General features: G+C 38.2%; 2 protein-coding genes across 2 annotated transcripts; both read left to right on the top strand.

Moving 5' to 3' along the window:
* Positions 1 to 712: 712 nt before the first annotated feature.
* LOC127157112 (aminopeptidase N-like) lies at positions 713 to 6,413 on the top strand. Its single transcript, XM_051100357.1, has 20 exons — positions 713 to 1,255; positions 1,342 to 1,484; positions 1,761 to 1,897; positions 2,009 to 2,135; positions 2,254 to 2,408; positions 2,535 to 2,648; positions 2,733 to 2,877; positions 2,977 to 3,041; positions 3,132 to 3,197; positions 3,287 to 3,459; positions 3,633 to 3,709; positions 4,146 to 4,279; positions 4,413 to 4,468; positions 4,553 to 4,700; positions 4,780 to 4,868; positions 4,960 to 5,070; positions 5,369 to 5,536; positions 5,619 to 5,759; positions 5,859 to 5,940; positions 6,042 to 6,413. Exons 1-20 carry the CDS (start codon positions 729 to 731, stop codon positions 6,195 to 6,197), a joined length of 2,814 nt encoding a protein of 937 aa, XP_050956314.1. The 5' UTR covers positions 713 to 728; the 3' UTR covers positions 6,198 to 6,413.
* Positions 6,414 to 16,982: 10,569 nt separating this feature from the next.
* On the top strand, positions 16,983 to 19,469 carry LOC127156239 (aminopeptidase Ey-like; the record flags this gene model as incomplete). The annotated part of the gene is made up of 6 exons (XM_051098985.1): positions 16,983 to 17,712; positions 17,797 to 17,939; positions 18,306 to 18,442; positions 18,579 to 18,705; positions 19,093 to 19,247; positions 19,374 to 19,469. Coding segments are annotated over exons 1-6 (1,242 nt in total), but the record flags the coding sequence as incomplete, so codon positions are not given.

The raw sequence follows: 19,469 nt of genomic DNA, 5'->3' as shown, positions 1-19,469 counted from the left end.
TAAACTTAAGATAAATTTATCTTAGTACACTTAAATAAAATTTAAGCCTTACTGCTAATTAGTGTATTTATATTAAGTGTGCTTAAGTAGCACATTTGGGAAAATGTAATTTTAACCATTACATTACTAATATATTTTAAATAAAATTAATTCAATTTAAACTTAGGATAACTATCTAAAAGTGTACTTGAACTATTTTTTTTAAAGTATTCAAAACATATTTTTAAGAAATACACTAATAAAACTCTTTTGCAGTAGTACACTTTACTGCTATGTACTAAAAATCAATTTAAATATCAGTGGTATTTAGTATACTTTCGCAATTGCACTAAAGTACTACTTAAGTAGAAGTATACTTTTTAACTAGTGTATTTATAGTGTAGAATTTTTACAATTTTATTTATTAAGAGTGTACTACAAATGTTGTATTTAAGCATTTTTTTTAGAGCACTCAAGTACACTTTATTTTCACATGGGTGTACCAGGACACCTCACAAGACTTGCTGTCCTGGAGATACTATGTGATTACAAACAGTTTATACGGTTTGATAACACAGATATCAAAGACTCTCTGAAACCCAGAGGTTCTAGATGTACCCTCCAGATGCCCTCTGAGCTGTGTTAATGAATTAACCATTAATTCATGTGGGAGGAGAATCCTGCCATGCCTTAAATAAAACGTGGTGCAGATGTCAGTTTCACTCATCTCATTCTGGCACCGCTGAAGCATGGGAAAGGGTTTCTACATCAGCAAAACCGTCGGGATAGTAGGGATTGTGTTAGCGGCTGTAGCGCTATCCACAATCACCGCTCTCCCGGCACCAATAGCATCACTTCCAACAACAGAACCATCCAATGAACCATGGGACCAGTGGCGCCTTCCTCAGACTCTTAGTCCACAAACCTATGATATCACTCTATGGCCAAGACTCCAGCCAGATTCAACTGGACTCTACATCTTCACAGGGATGTCCAGCGTGGTCTTCAGATGTGTGAATGAGACAGACCTCATCCTCATTCACTCCAATAAGCTGAACATGACAAAGCTACCCCTCTTGACAGCACTTGGAAGCAAGCCAGCTCCTGCCATTGCATCAATTGTGATGCACCCTGAAAAGCAGTATATGGCGATTCATCTGAAAGAGAAATTAATTGCTGGGGAAAACTACAAGCTCTACACAGAATTTATAGGCGAGCTTGCGGATGACTTGGGAGGCTTCTACAGAAGTGAATACTATGAGAATGGAGTCAAGAAGTAAGAGTTTTTTTGTACTATACAAAACTCTTTGTATTCTACAAAAGGCCTTTCATATATAGTTAAATCTCCTTGTTCTTTTTTAGAGTGGTCGCCACAACCCAGATGCAGGCAACAGATGCCAGGAAGGCATTCCCTTGCTTTGATGAACCTGCAATGAAAGCAGTATTCCACATCACTCTTTACCATGATCCAGCAACTGTAGCCCTCTCCAATGGTGTTGTGATAGGTAAATTAACACTTTATTCTGTACAGGAGCAGTGTTGGGAAACTGCTTTGCAAGTGTAGCTTGTCAAGGGATTTGAGTTCATGAATGATTTATGTGAACCAGTTAATTTAAATAAATTACCATTACAAACTGATTCACCAGAGTGAATCAAACTTTTTAAGGATAAATATGATTGAGAAAACAAGGTTCAAGATGAATCGATTCACTAGAACCTGACTTTGCTACACTTTTACACATTTAATGTTTCATCAGTCAATGTCTCTTTTTGACTTTCAGACAAGGTTGACATCATAGTGGATGGCGTTCTTGTAACCAGAACAACATTTGCACCAACAGAAGTAATGTCAACATATTTGTTGGCATTTATTGTCAGCGATTTTGGCTACATTGAACAAAACATTGACAATCTGCAGGTAACTTATACTTGAAACCTACTGTCTTAAACCCTACCTAATTTAGTGAAGATTAGAAAACAGCATGTTGTTATCTACTAAAACACTCCATTCTATAATTTATACAAACAGGTTCGAATTTTTGCCCGTCAAGAAGCCATAAATGCAGGACAAGGGCAGTATGCGCTCAATGTGACTGGACCAATTCTCAAATTCTTTGAGAAGTATTACAATGTCCCCTATCCTCTGCCCAAATCAGGTAAGAACCTATGATTCAACTGTTTTTTTTTTTTTTTTTTTTATCAAAATGACAATTTAAGTAAGATTAGGTTGATACCTTCTTAGATGTTTTACTTATTCTTCAAAATATTGCACAGATCAAATCGCTCTGCCAGACTTCAGCGCTGGTGCAATGGAAAACTGGGGCTTAATCACATACAGAGAGACGTCTCTGCTGTATGATAAAGAAATATCCTCAAATGGAAACAAAGAGAGAGTCGTTACTGTTATCGCCCATGAACTTGCCCATCAGGTATAATCTGGAGTCCTTCTTTATAATTTGAACCCTCAATGGAAAATGCCTTACAGAAGTTACTTTTAACTTCACAACAGTACAGTTTACAACCTCGTTTATAACCTTCATCTTTTTCTTTTTTAGTGGTTTGGAAACCTTGTGACTCTCAGGTGGTGGAATGATCTGTGGCTCAATGAAGGTTTTGCAACTTATGTAGAATATCTTGGGGCTGATGAAGCTGAGCCAAATTGGAACATTGTGAGTGTTTGAAGCAAAAAAAAAACAGAAATAAATGGTAAAGGAGATGAAATCATAATTGACTCTTCTATTTTAATCCTACAGAAAGATCTCATCGTTCTTAATGATGTGCACCAAGTTTTCGCGATAGACGCTCTGGCCACGTCTCACCCTCTGTCATCTAAAGAAGAGGAGGTTCTAACACCAGAGCAAATTAGTGAACTGTTTGATACAATCGCCTACAGTAAGGTAGTGTGGGAACTGTTTGCTATGTTGACTATGTATAATAATGAAGAACATACAGACTACATTTGGTTTGTCTGGTAATGTTGAGTCTTTTCCTCTAGGGGGGCATCAGTACTTAGGATGTTATCGACTTTCCTGACTGAGGCAGTGTTTACTCAAGGCCTCCAGGTAAGAACTTTTTGTACATTATTCCTTGTACTGTAAAATTATAATTTAATATGGAGAATGTTTTCATTCACAACCAACTTGTTTCAACAGACTTATCTGGATCATTTCAAATTCGACAATACTGTGTACACAGACCTTTGGGAGCATCTTCAAAGGGTATGTTGCATTTAAACAATGCTGTTCAGCCATGCCATTATCTGATTTGTTGGCATGTAATACAAGTGCTCATATCTGAAATATTTTAGGCTGTGGACAACACCGGCACCAGTCTTCCTAAACCTGTCCAAGACATTATGGACCGCTGGATTCTACAAATGGGCTTTCCTGTGGTCACTATTAACACTACAACTGGCCAGATCACACAGGAGCACTTCCTCCTGGACCCTGAAACTAAACCAGACAGGCCATCAGAATTTAAGTATGTCAAAAAGTAGTACAATTTTTCACAAACCACCTAATACTTGGTGATTGATTGGATGGTGGTTGATTGGATGGAGGCAGACTAAATATATGCACAGTAAATTGTTCCCAATTACATCAGTTCTGTTAAAATGTGGAATTACTATAATCACAATATTCTTCATTTTTCAGTTATGAGTGGTTTGTACCAATTTCATGGACAAAGAAAAATGCAGCACAACCCCAATATTGGCTGCTACAGAAAACTGGTGAGTTTAAAGATGACAGTGACAATAACATTCACAGTTATATTTACGGTGGAAGTGCTCTTCTAAAAATGACAATTCTGTCATTACATTTTCAAATTGTTCCAAATCCTTATGACTTTGTTTCTAATGTGGAACTCCAAAGGAGTCTGGCAGAATGCTCAAATTGTTCCACTCCATAAAATGACAATAAATGGACACCTGGGGCTTTTAAGCCCAAAAAAGCAAAACAAATTACTCCATACTATTTGTATACCATATTCCAAATCTTCTGAAAGCATATGATGCCATTATGATGAGTAAATGATGACAGATTTTTTTATGTGTTGGTGAACTGTGCTTGTAATTATATTAACAAAAATCACTGAATGCTAACAAAGGACACTACTGTATTTGTTTTAACAATTCCATGTATTTCCACTCTACATTTTTAATTTAGAACTCTCGGATCAAATGAAAACAAGTGGTGATGAGTGGGTTTTGGCCAACATCAATGTGACAGGATACTACAGGGTTAACTATGATAATGAAAACTGGCAACGCCTACTTAATGTACTCCAGACTTCAAGACAGGTAAGAAGAATAACATTTATTAAAATAGAAGGGAATATTGTTAAAGATACTAATAGCAAGATTTGGATTGTTAGGATTTCTTTTCATTCTGCAAAATTACTGACAGTAGTCTTTTTAATTTAATTTCATTTAGAGCGTTCCAGTTATTAACCGGGCACAGATAATTGATGATGCTTTCAACCTGGCCAAGTAAGACCTCAACTTCATTCTTCAAAGTTACGACTGTAATTTCCATTTAGTCAAAATGCTAAAAAGCATCTTTTCCCTTTACAGAGCAGGAATTGTTGAAACAACATTGGCTCTAAGAACCACACTGTTCCTAGCCTCTGAAACTGAGTTCATGCCATGGGAGTCTGCTCTCAATAACCTGGACTACTTTTACCTCATGTTTGATCGCACAGAGGTGTACGGCCCCATGCAGGCAAGTTTGTCTCTGAATATTTCATAATGTCAAGTCACCTGGGCTTGAATACTAACATCACATTATTTCATACCTGCAGACCTATGTTGGAAATCAGGTGAAAAATTTGTTTGATCACTTCACAACACTTACAAATTGGGAGGATGTGCCTCCGGGACATACTGACCAGTAAGTCACGTAAATATACAGTAGCAACAATAAATGCTCAGATTTTGCTCTCAAGCATCTAATCATTGTGTTCATGTCTTTGTATCTGCAGATATAACCAAGTAAATGCACTCAGAGTTGCCTGCAGCACTGGCCTTGAAGAATGTACAACTCTAGTCACAACATGGTTCCAAAAGTGGATGGACAATCCAACTGTCAACCCGTGAGTTTCACTCAATAGAAATTTTAGAGAGTATATGAGGATGTTTCCTGATGCAGATTATTTATTGTTTAGTTTTATCAGATCATTGTTATTATTATACATGTTACTGATGTTTAAAGTTGCCCCAAAGAGTATTTGGATATTTTAGTTGCACTTAAAATGTCTGAATAATACTGCATTAGATAAACTTGTTTCATGAGTCCTTGTGGTATTTTGTACTTTTGTAGATTGTAGGCTTATTATCTCAAATTAATAGATTACCATTTAACTTTTATTATTAATTTTCTCACTGCTTTAGTATTAAGGCCAACTTGAGGTCGGCAGTGTACTGCAGTGCCATTGCTGCAGGTGGTGAGAAGGAGTGGGACTTTGCTTGGCAGGAGTTTGAAAAGGCCACTGTTGCCTCAGAGAAAGATAAACTGAGAGCTGCTATGGCATGTGCCACAGAGCCCTGGTTACTGAACAGGTGAGCTGCGGATTACTGCTGACAAATGCATACAACTCTCATTGTTTATAGCTAAATACATGTGCTTTGATTTATGTTGTAGGTATCTCGAATACACTTTGGATCCAAACAAAATTCGGAAACAAGATGCCACCTCTACCATCACCAGCATTGCAAGCAATGTGGTCGGCCAACCGCTGGCCTGGGATTTTGTTAGAGCCAACTGGGAGTACATTTTCAATCAGTAAGAAAAAATACCGGTGGACTGTGTTATTATTTGCTTAGAAATACAGATAGACAGTTTTCTATAACTACATATTCACTTCTGTAACTTTACATTTAGGTATGGAGGTGGATCGTTCTCTTTCTCCAATCTGATCAATGGCGTCACAAAGAGATTCTCAACTCCGTTTGAATTGGAACAGGTATGTGGTCTTCTCTAGGACTGCTTTATTTATTTGACATCTTGTACACCAGATATGCATATGAATGTTTCTTAATCTGCTTCCCTGTTTTAAAAATGCAGCTGCTACAGTTCAAGAATGACAACGCTCACATAGGTTTCGGTTCAGGAACCCTAGCCCTTGAACAATCCATCGAGAGGACTCAGGCCAATATCAAATGGGTCGAAAAGAACAAACAAGCAGTCCTAGAATGGTTCAATAATCCATCACGACGCTGAAAGATGCCCATGCTGTAATTTGTCCGCTCTGAGGAGGAGAGGAACACCGGAACATTGTTTTGCTTTGATGAGCATTAAAGAAAATTATTATTTATTATTGATGATATTGTAAATCCCAATATTTCCAGAGCTGCTTTCTTCCTGTGATGATGTATGGCATACAAATATCTTTCTTTAATATTTTGTCCAATGAAAATAAAAACCTCAATCCATGAACTAATTTGTATTTTTCTGTATTTTTCAACTTTGGTACTATTTTACAGTATCCTACAGATGGTAAACAATAACCACTATTTTTATCTGTATTTTTCAACTTTGGTACTATTTTACAGTATCCTACAGATGGTAAACAATAACCAGTATTTTTATTCATCATAATTTCTTTGTAGTTTATTATTTGTTATATTGTGAATATGCATCTTTAATGTTGTCATTTAAACAACCAGTGAGTAAATAGCCTTATCTCAAAACCTATCAAAAGTAACAGTTTTAAATTTTTTGGAATTTCGGAACTTCATATCAGACATAACCAACAGTTTTCCAGATGGTTGCCAATAGCGATCACAATAGTGATTTAAGTTATTGGCTGTTTCTCAGTTCTGAGAATGCAAAGAACTTACTTATGTTCTCGTGAAGGACTGGTCTTGCCAGGCTACCTTGAAAGAATGAACTTGGAAGGGTGTGAGAACACAGAACACAGATGTGAGAACTGTGATGAGCTGTGATCTTGCTGATCAACTGACAGTTCAGGCACGTTATAAGGAGAGACAGCAGCACACAATATGCAATAAATAACACCCAGGGGCACCTAGTTAGGACCGAAAGGGCACTTCAGCCACGAGCAGCTGAACCTGAATGACCATTCTTGGTGGACCATTCTTAGTCCACCACTGCTGGACTAAGAATGGTCCACATTCAATCATATGAGCCATGTTCACAAGATCAGTCTGCTACCTGAAGACCAGCCACTGGTCTGCTTTCTCTGGAGAGACATAAAAAGAGATTGCATCTCAACATCTGAGGTAATGAAGACGTAGTTGAGTCTGTCCGGTAGTTGGGGAATGAAGAGGTAGTTGAGTCTGTCTGGTGAGTGTTTGTGATAAGGCAGTGGGCTAGCAATGTTCTTGATGTAATTGCTCATCTACCCACCGAAGCGAAATCAGAGGGCTGTGAACTGTGGTTGTCAGCAAGTAAAACTGATTCACAAACTGAGTCAACACATGGCTTGATGTGGCAATGTTCACAATAGACTTTAGGTTACATACACAGAGGGTGAAACCTCGATGAGAACTGTCCATCTAGTAACTATCCAGTTACTAGATGAGCAAAATTCATGATTCAAACACTACGGAAGAGGGTTGAAAGCTGGGATGAACCTCTACCAGCTCACCTCCGCTCAGGATGGCAGGTTTAGGAAGAATAGCTTCCTAACCTACAAAGAGTAATACTGCCTAGGAGTTACACACCAACATGCAACAACACCTCCTCAGCTATCAATATGCATGACTTATGCATGCTCTGTGGTATATCCCACAAATTGGTCCTTCGAGCCAGATCGGGACATCAGCTATGGCTACATCCAGAGATCACTATGAGGGAGAACAAGCTTGGAGGATAATGTGCTTGACTATCCACCTCTGGGGCATAGTCATCTTTCACCAGCAGATGGCATTGAAGAAATACCTCATGTAAGCCAGGATCCTTATAGGGGCTATAACTTCTGCTCCCAGGGAACAGCTGATTAAAGTCCCTTGCTCCAACATTAGACCCTGATCTGGGCCTGATTACAGTTGTTGGTAGATTACGTAATGCTGTAACAACCAGAGGATGCATTTCACCGTAATGTGCTGGCACCAGAACATTCCATAGCAAAACTGTTAATCTAAGATTTTGATAACTGTCTGATGCACACAGGTCCTGAAAGAGTTTTTGCTGAGTTAAGACAAGCCTACTGGGTTCTCAGAGGCCGCCAGATAGGCATAAGACCTTTTCTGACTGTGAGTGCTGGCACTGCGCAGACCTACCGGTCTACATGTGATAACAGTGGTGCAGGTCTTTCAGTCTAAGCTCCTGCAAGCCATGGACAGGGGCAGCATCTCAGTGGAAGCCATGAAAGACCTGCATACAATGACAGACTTTGCGCTGAGATTATCTTATAAGGAGATGAGAGGGTCTTTATTTCTTACTATTGGAGAAATTGTAACCGCTAACTTGGATCATGTTTCCCTTAATAACCAATCACATTACAGCCTTAACGTCACTGGATTTCAGTCAGAGTTGTGTGACACTCAGTTGCCCTTTACAGATACCCGAGGAATGAATGAGAAGTGCCATAAGCTAAATCTTACCTGTCGCAAAAAGTCAGTGACTTTTAATAAAACAGCATTTTTTTTCACGGTAAACTCTAAAAACAGTTCAATCCAAAAGTATTGTTTAGTGTAAAACATGTTGAAGATTAGCATATAGGCTGTCGATTCATTAAATGATAAGCCGTTTCAAACAGTTTATTCAGTATAGTACAGCCTCTCCTACAATGACATCCATAAAAAAAAAAAAAAAACGACGTCTGGTCTCCTTTCCTATGTACTGCGAGACCGGAAGTGTTAGCTTTAGCCATTATGCTTTTTCAGCTAATGGTAGCAGGCTTGCCTATTAGTGGCTTTGACTAAGTGCTCGGCCCAGGCCATCAGCCGATCCATGGGCTTCACAGGCACCTATGGTTAACCCTAGCTGACCTGAAGGACTTCGACCGCAAAACACTCCTAAATGCACCAATTTCTCTCTCCGGCCTCTTTGGTGACTCAGGTTTAAAAATGAGCAAAAGCTATTTGTTATCTACTGCCACAGCACATGTTCCAGCAGGCTCTTAGATCACACTCCTTGTCTGCACCATGTTCTGCACAGAGAGCATCTAAAACAACTTGCCCGGATGTTCACCTTAAGCAGTGACTGGGATCCGGGAAGAGACACCATGGACTGAAGAGGCTAGTAAGCTGCCTTTGGCTGCCAAGTCTTCAACCTGTGTCCTATCAAGAGGAGGAGAGAGCTCATGGGAGGCAATGTTCTGTTTGTTTGTGCAATAAAAACACAAACATACTCTTAAAAAGAGCTGTTTCCTCCTCATACTGTAGATACTGCATTGTTTGCCCTGCCTCAGAGCAGTGTGGAGCCACGATCTGTGCCTGTTATGGCAACCCAGTGTCATTGGGCCAACAGCCCCTCGCTGCCTCCAGTGGTGCGTGAGCATCAGCAAACTTTCCCTCCACGTCATTTTCCCACCAGCGCGTTCAACCTTGCTGGGGCAAGGTGCCAGTCAATGCATACAGCTGCTATGACATGTGGAGAGATATTGCAAGCATTTCACATTGGCTGTTGCACATAATACAACACAGGTATTCTCTCCAGTTCAGATGCAGTTCACCCCATTTCAAAGGTGTGGTTCCGTCCCTGATGTTGCCTTAAAATGCCCCGGTTCTGAAACAGGAAGTTCTTAATCTGCTAACAAAAGGAGTGATAAAAACAGGTCCCTCTGAGTGAGCACCAGAGCCGGTTTTACAGCTGCTATTTTGTGGTGCCCAAGAGATGGGGGACTCCATCCAATATTTGACCTGAGGCCCATCAACCAAGCGCTTCAAAAGTGTGTATTCAGATTGAAAATCCTGAAGCAAATCCTGGCACAAATTCGTCACAGGGAAAGGTTTGCATTCATAGATCTGAAGGATGCATACTTCCATATTTACATTGTGATACATCACAGATGCTTCCAGAGATTCCCATTCGAAGGCACTGCATAATAGTATTTAGTTCTCCCATTTGGGCTGGCTTTAGCCCCGCACACATTCTCAAAGTGCATAGATGCAGCGTTTTACCCTCTCAGAGCGAGCGGTAAGCACATTCTAAATTATCTGAATGACTGGCTGATTTTAGCCCATTCAAGATATGTGCTTATCAGTCATATGGACACACTGCTTTACCATCTGGAGTCCCTAGGACCGTGTGTGAATGTACAAAATACCATGTTCACCCCGAGTCAGTCTATAACATATCTGGGCGTGTTTTGACTCGTTAAAGATGCGAGCTTGCTTCTCTCAAGATGACGTACCAATAATTTACCAAAAAAGTTAGTATATTATTTTTATTTTATGCAAAACAAACATATTTCCAGTGTTTCACTTGTAATGTTACCAGCAGTGTTGGTTTTCACATCAGAAGGGTTCTGGTACTTTTTTTCTGATGGTCTTCCGGATCGCCATCATAATGGTGAAAACATTAACTAGTTTAAGTTTACCTATATTAACCAACATAAACTTTATTTAAACCAACAAACATATTCCACTGCCTACTAACACAGGTTAGCTAATCAGGGATGGTAACTAACAGCAGCAAACTAACATGAAATACTGAGGGAAAAGTGAGTTAGGCAACATCAATGTTTAAGTGGGATTTTAAGCAGTATGACAGTCATAACATGAGTAAATAAAGGGAAACATAATTCAATCTAGCATATAAGGGAAAGGTTATATGTACAGTAAGTCAGTATTCTCTTTCTGGTAATTGCTTGTTTGATTATAGCACCACTGTAAAATCCATTCATGATATAAATATGCACTACACTGTATTTGTTAGTTATCTAATAAATAATAATGTTTTATGAGTGGAAGAAATTACTCGGAAATGACTATGTATGGCTTTACAACTTTGTTTCTGAGTATGCCATGTGTAGCATGTTTGATAATGCGCATCAGTAGTCTTGTGCTTGTGTGTATTTTTAGAGTTACGGTTCAGTCTCAGTTCAATGCTCTGATACGGTCAGCTGAGCTGTGTAAATGTGCTGATTTTCCGATGAATTGCAATTTCCATTTGATTCATTAACAAATGATTCATATGAAGCAGTTCTTTTAATACATTAAAACATACAGTTCTGCAAAACCAAGGTGATCAGATGCAGGACCAAATGATTTTCTGAACTGATACTTTTCATTTAAGAGGAGGCCAGTGATAAAATGTTAAAATATTTAAAGTATCAAATTGGAAAATGTTTTATTACTCAGGCTTTGCTGTTTATTTATACGTCATTATTGTATTAAGTTGAAAAATAAAGGTTTGCAGTTTTTGTTGTTTATTCCAGGCTCATTACATTCTCCAGGAAGTTGTCATGGGTGGGATGGTTTTGAAAACTTACTCACCCAAGTGGAGCTGCAGTACATAATGGAAATATCGGAGGTGGGTTTACATTAACAGAGCAAGTAAGTCACTCTTTTGTTGTATGTCCAACAGAACATTTTTAAATAGCTTCCTGTGACACATACATGCTAATTTTTAACTTTTTATCACTGAACACATCTTTTGGATATATCAAAGAGGAAAATCCTAAAATGCTAACATTTGGAGTCGAGGCAATCAATAATGTTTGACAACACAGAAGGGAATAATATGAGGAAAAGTCAAAACATCAGAGAATTGAAGCTACATCCATCCACAACATTTAAAGACCATAGAAATGGTACTTTACTGTACTCTGTACTTTGACACTGAAATGCAGTGTTTAACAGTTCTTTTGAGGTCAGATTGGGTCAGGTAGTTTTTCTTGTATAACTTAGGATTGTGTTTGTAATTTCAAAAAAAAAAAAAAAAATTTAAAAATAAAATAGAATATTACTTATAATAATAATTAAAAAAAATATTTGTTTAATTGTATCATGTTTTGTATACACAAATTTTCACTCAACTAGAATAGGTTGAAGGATCTGGTTAATGGGGTGAGTGTGTCAATTTAATGCTGAATAAATGCAGTATGATAGCTTATAAAATAGAATGCTGTGGTTACGAATAAATGCTTTAGTCAACAGAAATGTTCTGTTGAAAAACATTCAGGACATTAAGTCTAAAGCACACTACTGCGTACATTCATTTACAATGTACCTTTTTAACTTCAGACTTTGGTTTGTAGATAAAGCGTTTACAATTTTAATTATAGTGTTATTTCGTGTCTGTGCTATAACAAGATTCCACAATACTGTACTAACATGTGTCTTTTATGCCAGCAGACCAACTACTAATGTTACACATTAATAATTAAAAATAAATGTTACTCTGTCATTAAAAATTAGCAATGTCTTATTTTTTAATGGGTTTTATTAATTACTTAACAGATCTGGACCATGAATTAAGTGTTCTTAATGATGGTAAATATCTTATGGTTACATTGTATTTTGGAGTTAAGTATGAACTTGATTCCTTAAAATATCTTATTTCAAAAACACAAATTGTGGCACATGATCTTGTCATTTATTTCTCTACATTTCATGTTAAATGTTAATCAGTATTTTTTTTTTTATAGAAAGGGGAAATCACTGCTGAGGGACACTGCATTCAGGAAATGATGATATTTTGGCATTTTTACAAAATGATATTTTGGCCTGTTACAAATAGTTTATGACATGGCAAATGAAATTTGATAATATTAAAGCTTTGAGATTGCTAAGGTGAGTTTGTTGAACCGGTTTTGAATCGGGTTATTTGAATAGGGTGGGATACTTTAAAGACTGATAATCATTATGCATTTTCAAATGAATGGTTCATCTTGTATTATTGGCTATATTTTTAGATACAAATCTAGATAATAAACAGCATCCCTGGGACAATTTTCCACCATAAAAAACAAACATATTCCAAAGGCCAAATCTTTGTATTATTTCCATCATTTATTTTACAGCTTTTGGAATGCCAACTTTAAAGTCCAACCTGATGACCACAGAGAGTGCTGTTTTTACAATTCATTTGTTACTATAATCTTGTACTTTGCTCCTGGTAAACATGGGGTAATTTATCTAAACCAAGGTTAAACTGTATTTGTTTTATTTTTTTTTTGCTTAAAGAGTATAGTTGTATGGCAGTGTTATTTAGTTATCTTTTAACAGTTATGTCAGCAGTTAAGTGTCTGTACCAGCAGTTACACAGACTGATGCTTGTAAGGACATTATCTTTTTTGTAGTGCAGGTTTATGTCAGCAAATTTAATTTAGCTTGAATGTTTTTACAACAATTCATTTACATGTTCTTTGACCTGCCATAGTGTGTGATTCTGAGGAGTCTGAGTGGGGCATCTGATTCAAAATCAAAAGAAACACGACAGATCCCACAGGTGGTCTGCACTGATGACTAATATTTTGTTTAAATCTACAAAATATGTATACATTTGTTTATTCATGGGTCATTCTATAATTAGGGGCACATTTAGAATTTGAATTTGAAAAAAGTTTTCCTTTTTCCCAAAAACCCAAACATGACCTTACATAGCTGCTTTGAAACAATCTATATTGTATAAAGTCCTATATATAAAGGTATATATCCTATATATACCATCTATCTTTGCTACTGTCCATCATGTTACTTTTATTGGGTAACAGCTGACAGGTAACTTAGTTTTTTTTTTAGACATTTTTAGTGTTTTGGGCCTAAACTCAACATGGAAGCCTTGAACATATGTTTAGAATTATATTTTCATAAACAAAACATAAGTTTTAATTAAATTGTCTTGTTAAAATTTGCAGCAATAATACTTGTTTAACACTGTTAACATTCAATTTATCCACTTTTGACACAGGTTTGCTAGTTCAACCAATATTAGGGAAAAAGAGAGAACATAACTTCTAGTGTTTCATCCACGTGCTTCTAGAGGAAATATCATCATATTGTGCAAGTTATGCGAGAATGGGAAAAAACATTCCTTTTTGATGTGGGGTTTTCTAGTGGGTAACTTAGTTGACAATGGTTTTTCGGACACAAATAAAACAAGTTACATCACAATAAACGCTTATTATTTTTGAGGCGCACACCCAAATGTCTTAATAACCTAATCTAACTGAAGGTAAAACTATGAAATTAGTTTATATTTGAGGTAATTTTCATGCTTAAAGGAGAAGTCCACTTCCAGAACAACAATTTACAGATAATGTACTCACCCCCTTGTCATCCATGGGGGTCTTATCTAGTGAAAAGATTGGTTATTTTCATAAAAATAATACAATTGATATACTTTTTAATGTCAAATGCTTGTCTTGTCTTGCTCTTCCCGACCTCTGTTTTTTTTTCCGGTTCATGACAGTTAGGCTATGTCGAAAAACTCCCATCTCATGTTTTCCCCCAACTTCAAAATCGAAACTTCTGAGACAGAGTTTAGGGAGAGCAAGACAAGATGATCATTTGTGATTAAAAAGTATTTAAACTGTATTTTTTTAAATGAAAATAACAGATCGTGTCGCTAGATAAGACCCTTTTTCCTTTAATGCAGTTTACAACTGCATTTGGGATTGTTTGAAGCCGCATTTAAACTGCATTTTGGAAGTTCAAACTTGGAGTACCATATCAGTCCATTATATGGAGAAAAATCCTGAAATGTTTTCCTCAAAAAACACAATTTCTTTACGATTGGAGAAAGAAAGACATGAACATCTTGGATGACAAGGGGTGAGTACATTATCTGTAAATTGTTGTTCTGGAAGTGGACTTCTCCTTTAAATGCAGAGTAGAATGAGCAACTTTACAAAATCGGTCAGCTGAATACCAGGGTTGTATGTGATATGAACATAATTTCTGAACAAAAGATATGGCTATTTTAACATATAGTAGTGTGACTGGGAAAAATATAATTGTGTACTACCAAATTAGGCATTGAGGCTTTATATTGATGAAAATATAATTAAAATACTCTTCACGGACATGAGATGTACCCACAATTATAGAAAGCCCCTCATGTTTTTTACGTAGGTTGTATGTGTCAAAACAACATTCACATGAATGGCAGTTTGGAATGTTTTTCAGCAGAACATTACCCAGATCACTGCTAGCATGCCTTCTTCCCATAGTGCCTTAATTGTAGTTTTAAACCAGAATAATATGTGGCCTTACATTTCGATAACACAGGTATCAGTGACCCCCTGAAACCCTGAGGTTCTAGATGCCCTCTTGTACCAACACGTTCTCACTTATCTATCCACTTCTGAACAATATAAAACATGTTACAGGCAAATAAAAGTATAGTGACAGTCAAGACAAGTATTTATTGCAAAAACTGACCATAAAAAAGCATAAAAGTATAAAAGTATTGCAAAATGTAATGCAGAAATGAAGCAGAGAGAGAATCTACTTGCACGCAAAATGTTAATTACAAAAAGACAAAAAGGTGGAGGTAGAGCAGAGGCGGAATAGAGGGAAGGATGGAGGGCCAGGACCATGTACAGGAGAAGGACCTGGGCTCTGAGGCAGAGCCGATGGAGCAAGAAGCCCGGGCAGGACAGGAAGCGCAGAAAGCCAGGGCGGAGCAGGTGGAGTTAGTGGATCTGACGACCACCAGAGTGGACCTGAAGACCACCAAGGCAGATCAGGCATAACCGGAATAGAAAGGTGGCAGCTTTCAGAAGCGGACACAGCCGACTCGGGAGGTTCTGCAGCGGCAGCTGCCACCTTGGGAAGAGCTAGTGCAGACGCCTACGACTTGGGAGGTTCTGCAGCATAATCTGCCACCTTGGGAGGTTCTGCAGCTGAAGCTGCCACAGAAGCTGGAGTAGATTCAAGGCTAGAAGTGGGCTCTGGAGCAGATTTGTAGATTGGAATAAGCTCAGGAGGAGTAACAGGGCAGTGAGTAGCCCAAACACACAGGATGGGGACTGCCATTATAGGGAGCACTGAGGAAAAAGGAACAGTCTCTGTGATGATAAGTGTTGAGGCCCTTGGAATGTCAGCTGCTCTGGCTGAAACCAGTGGTGGTTCTGCCAAACTAGAAGCCAGTCTCAAACACTTGTAGAATGCCTGGGTGTCTTCAAATCCAAAATTCACGATGCTCTGGAACACTGGAGTGGCATTCATGATGGCTGAAGACTGTGGCTTGACATCCATAATTGGTGGAGTCTCTGGTGTGGTGGCCCTCTTGTGCAGTGGCTCTGGGTTTGAGGCCATCTTGGGAAGAGATTCTGGGCTGGCAACCATCTTAGGAAGAGACTCTGCTCTGTTGTAAAAAACAGCATATGCTGGTTAGGTATGTTCTGAAGCAAGGCTGCTGGTTTGAGCTGGTTTAAGTTGGTCCTTAGCTGGTCATGAGCTGGTTTAAGCTGATTCTTAGCTAGTCATGTCCTGATCCTAGGCTGGTCCAAAGCAACTAACTCCTGCTCAGGATCAGGACCCAGAAATATTCAGGGAACAATACAGGGAAGCATTAAACAACGAGTGAAAGCCAAGCAGTATAAATACACACAGAAAGACAAACTAAACAAGATAACCAGGGTGCTCGGACAGTTGCCATAGAAACAGATTAGGATAACTATGGGAACTAACAAACAGACTACGAAAGCAGAAACTAAATTCAGGAAGTGAAGACAAACACTTCAACATAAAGTTCCACAGCAAAAGACAAGAGATAGAACAGGGACTGTGGAGGACGGTGATCATGTCTATTCCTCTCACAAATCAATCATTGTCCCTCAAAAGACTTGAAATATTGATATTTTTTAAATAAAGTATGACTGTACTTGTAGTTGTTTTATTGACAAAGTTAGGTTTAGGGGCAGGGGTTGGGTTAAATTCTCATAAATGTGTAAATAGTATAATGTAAATAAAACTGTTGTAACTGTCCACATTCAAAAATCACACCCCAACAAATATGCAATAATGGAATGGAGCAATGGAGGACAATGCATGGCAAAAAATGACACTAATGGGGTACTCTGTGCGTCAAAAAGTGATGCCAAAGGGTCCTGACCAAGCATACCAAGTATGTGATGAGTTGGGAGTGAGAATGTGTTGCTTGTACACTGGAGCTGTGCTGTGTTAATGAATAAACCATTAGTTCATGTGGGAGGAGAATCTTCCCATGCCTTAAATAAGATAATGTGCAGATGTTAATTTCACTCCACTCCATCCTGTCATTGCTAAAGCATGGGAAAAGGTTTCTACATCAGTAAAACTGTTGGAATAGTAGGGATTGTGTTAGCGGCTGGAGCACTAGCAACAATCATCGCTCTCTCTGTGGTCTACTCCCAAGAGAAGTCCAAGAACAACGAGAATGAGGTTAAACCCACAGGTGCAGGAACAACATCAGTCCCAACAACTAAACCATCCAATGAACCATGGGACAAGTGGCGCCTTCCTCAGACTCTTAGTCCAATAACCTACAATGTCACTCTGTGGCCGCGGCTCCAGCCAGATTCAACTGGACTCTACATCTTCACAGGGATGTCCAGCGTAGTCTTCAGATGTGTGGAAAAGACAAACCTCATCCTCATTCACTCCAACAAGCTGAACATGACAAAGGATCCAACCTTGACAGCACATGGAAGCAAGCCAGCTCCTGCCATTGCATCAATTGTGATGCACACAAAAACACAGTATATGGCAATTCATCTGAAAGAAGAATTAACTGCTGGGGAAATCTACGAACTCTACACAGCATTTAAAGGTGAACTTGCGGATGACTTGGGAGGCTTCTACAGGAGTGAATACTATGAGAATGGAGTCAAGAAGTAAGAAGTTTCTTTGTCTTGTCAGTTTCTTCTGTTCTACAAAAGGCCTTTCATATATAGTTAAATCTCCTTGTTCTTTTTTAGAGTGGTCGCCACAACCCAGATGCAGCCAACAGATGCCAGGAAGGCATTCCCTTGCTTTGATGAACCTGCAATGAAAGCAATATTCCACATCACTCTTTACCATGATCCAGCAACTGTAGCCCTCTCCAATGGTGTTGTGATGGGTAAATGAATACTTTATTCTGTACAGGAGCAGTGTTGGGAAACTGCTTTGAAAGTTAATCATAACTGCTTTGAAAGTTAATCATAATTTTTTGCTCTTTCAAAAACAGTGAGGGATTTTGCATGAACGAACAATTAGTGTGACACAGTACAGGGACTGTGAACCTGTTCATTTTAATGAACTACCATTATGTACCAATTCATCAGAATAAATCAGATTTTCATTGATTTAGGCCTGTGTGAGCTAAAATCTGATTTAAAAAAATCTGATATTTCTGATGAATCAGTTTGCTTTATTCCTGCAAACTGATTTCAAGAAAATTAGATATTTGCTGTTTCATCAGTCAGTGTCTCTTTTTGACTTTCAGACGAAGTTAACATCACAGTGGATGGCACTCTTGTTACCATGACAACATTTGCACCAACAGAAGTAATGTCGACATATTTGTTGGCATTCATTGTCAGCGATTTTGGCTTCATTGAACAAAATATTGGAAATCTGCAGGTAATGAATAAGTTCACAGGATCTTTGGATAAAACTGCACCAATTTAATAATGAAACCTACTGCACAATTTAGCAAAGACTAGAAAACAGCATGTGTTCATCTACTAAAATCATCTACTGTAATTTATATAAACAGATTCGGATTTTTGCCCGTCAAAAAGCAATAAATGCAGGACAAGGGCAGTATGCGCTCAATGTGACTGGACCAATTCTCAAATTCTTTGAGAGGTATTATAATGTCTCCTATCCACTGCCCAAATCAGGTAAGAACCTATGATTCAATTGTTCTATATTGAAATTGCTTGCATTGTTATCGGTAAACCCTCTCTTCCAAATTCATTTTGTTACCACCATATTTATTTTAAAATCTTTTTATGTCCCTCCATGGCATATTTAAGTCGCACTTAAATGAGTCAAGAGGTGGTCCTTCTGTTTCCAAAATGTATCAAAAAAAACCTCGGGACAAATTTTTTTACACTGACAGCTGTCACTGTAAGAGAGTTAGCAACTTTCTTTGTTTAAATGAACAACAGTAACTAAGTGGGCTGGGGCTTACCAATAGGTCAGTTACAATTTAAGCAAGAGTAGGTTAATTCTTAAATCTTTTAGGGCATTGTTAGATGTTTTACTTATTCCTTAAAATATTGCAGACCAAATCGCTCTGCCAGACTTCAGTGCTGGTGCAATGGAAAACTGGGGCTTAATTGCATACAGAGAGACGGCCCTGCTGTACGATGAAGAAATATCCTCAAATGGAAACAAAGAGAGAATCGTTATTGTTATTGCCCATGAACTTGCCCATCAGGTATAATCTGGAGTCCTTTTTAATCATTTGAACCCTAAATTGAAAATGCTTTACAGAAGTTACCTTTATCAACAGTTCACAACCCTAGCAATTCACCTATTCACCACCTATCTCTTTCTTTTTTAGTGGTTTGGAAACCTTGTGACTCTCAGGTGGTGGAATGATCTGTGGCTCAATGAAGGTTTTGCATCTTACGTAGAATATCTTGGGGCTGATGAAGCT

The sequence above is a fragment of the Labeo rohita genome, chromosome 25 (assembly GCF_022985175.1).
Source record: "Labeo rohita strain BAU-BD-2019 chromosome 25, IGBB_LRoh.1.0, whole genome shotgun sequence".
NCBI classification, from domain to species: domain Eukaryota; kingdom Metazoa; phylum Chordata; class Actinopteri; order Cypriniformes; family Cyprinidae; genus Labeo; species Labeo rohita.
Note: the sequence above shows the minus strand (reverse complement) of the source record. Positions and strands in the feature narration are given on the sequence as shown.

What these genes read in the sequence shown, in the direction of transcription:
- LOC127157112 (XM_051100357.1), top strand. Translation starts at nt 729, where the DNA reads ATGGGAAAGGGTTTCTACATCAGCAAAACCGTCGGGATAGTAGGGATT. An exon ending in CTATCCTCTGCCCAAATCAG is followed by an intron (nt 2,136 to 2,253) that starts GTAAGAACCTAT and finishes AATATTGCACAG; the next exon opens with ATCAAATCGCTCTGCCAGAC. An exon ending in CCCATGAACTTGCCCATCAG is followed by an intron (nt 2,409 to 2,534) that starts GTATAATCTGGA and finishes TTTCTTTTTTAG; the next exon opens with TGGTTTGGAAACCTTGTGAC.